General features: G+C 49.2%; 1 protein-coding gene across 1 annotated transcript; it reads right to left on the bottom strand.

Annotated features, from left to right (window-relative positions):
* Positions 1–836: 836 nt before the first annotated feature.
* On the bottom strand, positions 837–2180 carry LOC144739288 (dynactin subunit 6-like). The gene is given in 8 exon segments (XM_078622259.1): positions 837–935; positions 1009–1151; positions 1409–1456; positions 1536–1623; positions 1688–1743; positions 1746–1795; positions 1876–1950; positions 2143–2180. Coding segments are annotated over 8 exon segments (597 nt in total).
* Positions 2181–2418: the final 238 nt, after the last annotated feature.

The raw sequence follows: 2418 nt of genomic DNA, 5'->3' as shown, positions 1-2418 counted from the left end.
ATCCAGAGTCTGTCTACATGTCTGTCGGTCCGTCTGCTGACGTCACTGGCATCCACATCCAGACTCAATGTGGCACAGATGGGCGCACCCGTGGAGTGACAGCGGTGGGGGTGGGGGGGCATTGTTTACACCCTTCTCGCAGCAGAAGTGCAAGTGGCGACCACGCCCATGTCGATGCCAACAAACCATCCCGGTTGTGGAATTCCCACAGAACCTTTGGCACCAATTTAGCAACCCCTGGTGGTGTGTGTGTGTGTGTTGGGGGGCTGGTAGCACACTAGGGACCACCACGCCCACGGCTGTTCGTTAGGCTTCACTTCTGTTCAATAATTGCAATTAATTGGATGTTTGTCACCAAGTACCGAATGTCACCGAGCCGCTGAAGACGCCGGAATAGACGTATTCTTCCTCCTAGTCGTGCGCAAAAACTATTTTCTAGCTTCATTAGGAATAAACGCTTCTCTAATGTGTTGTCGGCTCATCACTTGACGACACCACGTCCTCAAAGTCGGCACAGGTCAAACAGTTGCTCAATACTTCCCCCTAGTGGTCAGAAACGGAAACACTTACAAGAGTCCAAGCATTTTAATGGAGGTCTTTGTTCTCTGTGTTCTAGCTGCAGATATAAATAGATATGATATCACTGAATAAAATGTGACACAGGAGATGAATTCATTCAGGAATATAAACATGAAATAAAAGCACAAGATCCTTTTGCGTGTGCAAGAAATATAAAGTGTTAAAGGGTAAATTACGTTAAGTTTCAAACAAGGTGAAACGTGTATGTGGCCGATGTTTGTATGTTTTTGCTTCAAGGAGGTTTCGCACCTCAGATTTCAGTTCCTCACAGGGGTGCTGCTTCCCTTTACCGTCTTCTTCATGTGGTGGTAGTTGGGCAGAATCTTCATCAGGAAGTCGAGCTGCAGCGTCTGAGGCTAACAGGACGGAACGCGTTGTCGGCACCCGCTTACGCACCGCAGGTACACAAACAGACGGGTGGAGACTGACCTGCGGCTTTTCGCTCTGCACGCGCCGGAGGCAGTTGGCGCCGTACACGACGGTGTTCTCCGGCACGACCTCGCACGTGTTGACCTGACAGCATGCGCCGATGATACAGCCGCTGGTCAGGATCACGTTTCTCCCAAGATCAGCTGGAACATACAAGTACACAATATCTGTAATTTACTGGTCAAATTCATGGAAGACAAACAGAGAGATGACAATCGACTTATTCTCAGAAACATTTATCAGTGTCAAAGAATCCAACAGAAACATGTGTTGGTTGTGTCTCTTTTATTCGTATTTATGTTGATTTATATCTTTATGTGAATGATTAATTAAGTATCTATTTGTACTACGTGCCTTACAACTGAAGGATGTTTTCTTATTTGAATCCTTCAGAACTTACCTTTTGACTCAATGACATTGTTGTCTCCTATTTTCAAAGCCTGAGAAACTGGGGGTGTAATTATTAAGAGGTCCAACCGAGAAGTGAACAGAGAGCGGCTGCAGAGGTCAGGGTCAGGGAAGGATACCACTTCCAACCTCAAACACGTTGTTGGTGCCGATGGTCATCGTCTTCGGCTCCACCCCGTCTGCGTCCGGCAGGATGTCTCTGGGTAGCTGGAAGACACCCCCGTGTGATGACATGAGGACCTGTGCTGATGTGAAGGCGACACATCCCCACGTACCTGTTAATAATCAGAGCCTGCTCCTCGATCAGGTTGCCCTCCCCGATGATGATGGCCCGGCCTCGGCGATGATGCGGGCTTTCGGGTGGACGACTGTTCTCGCGCTCCTGTAAAGGACATGAGGTATTCAAGGGTCCTTTTTGTGCTTTGGGAGCAGCTGTGAAACAGTAAAGATGGGTTTTGCCCCCCCTCACCGATGGTCACGTCTCCTCTGACTTCACTCTCAACACACACAACAGCTCCAGCAGCAATTTTAGCACTGTGAGGAACGAGACGGAGACATGTCAGAGATCCGAGCTGAAACGGAGTCAGCTGATGTCCTATCCCACCACGTCCCAGCTCCATCAGCTGGACTCCCAACTGCACGTGAATGGTGTCGGCCCCACGGGACCCACCGACAGGCTGTTTCTATGAACAGGATCTGTTTCTAAAATCAAACGGGGCTTTCTACCTTTTCTGCGCCATGAGTTGCTTGTAGGCGTCTGACATCCTCGCGACAAGCCGTTCGTCTACTCGAATTCGATTACTAATCCTAGGTGCGAGCTGGCGCTCTGGGTCGATTGCTTTTGACTTGAGCCTGCTGTCTGAGGCGGTGCTGCCCTCTGTTGTAGTTCTGACGTTACTGCAACCAACGTCTCAATAAAAATGATAAAAATCAATAAAAAGGAACTCGTTGATGTTCTCCCCGTTCTTCTCCGGTTACGGGTCGCGGTCGTGCTGAAGCCGA

The sequence above is a fragment of the Lampetra planeri genome, unplaced genomic scaffold (assembly GCF_965212315.1).
Source record: "Lampetra planeri unplaced genomic scaffold, kcLamPlan1.2.h2 scaffold_1412, whole genome shotgun sequence".
Lineage (NCBI taxonomy): Eukaryota > Metazoa > Chordata > Hyperoartia > Petromyzontiformes > Petromyzontidae > Lampetra > Lampetra planeri.
The sequence above is the reverse complement of the archived record's forward strand: the minus strand, read 5'-3'. Positions and strand labels throughout refer to the sequence as shown.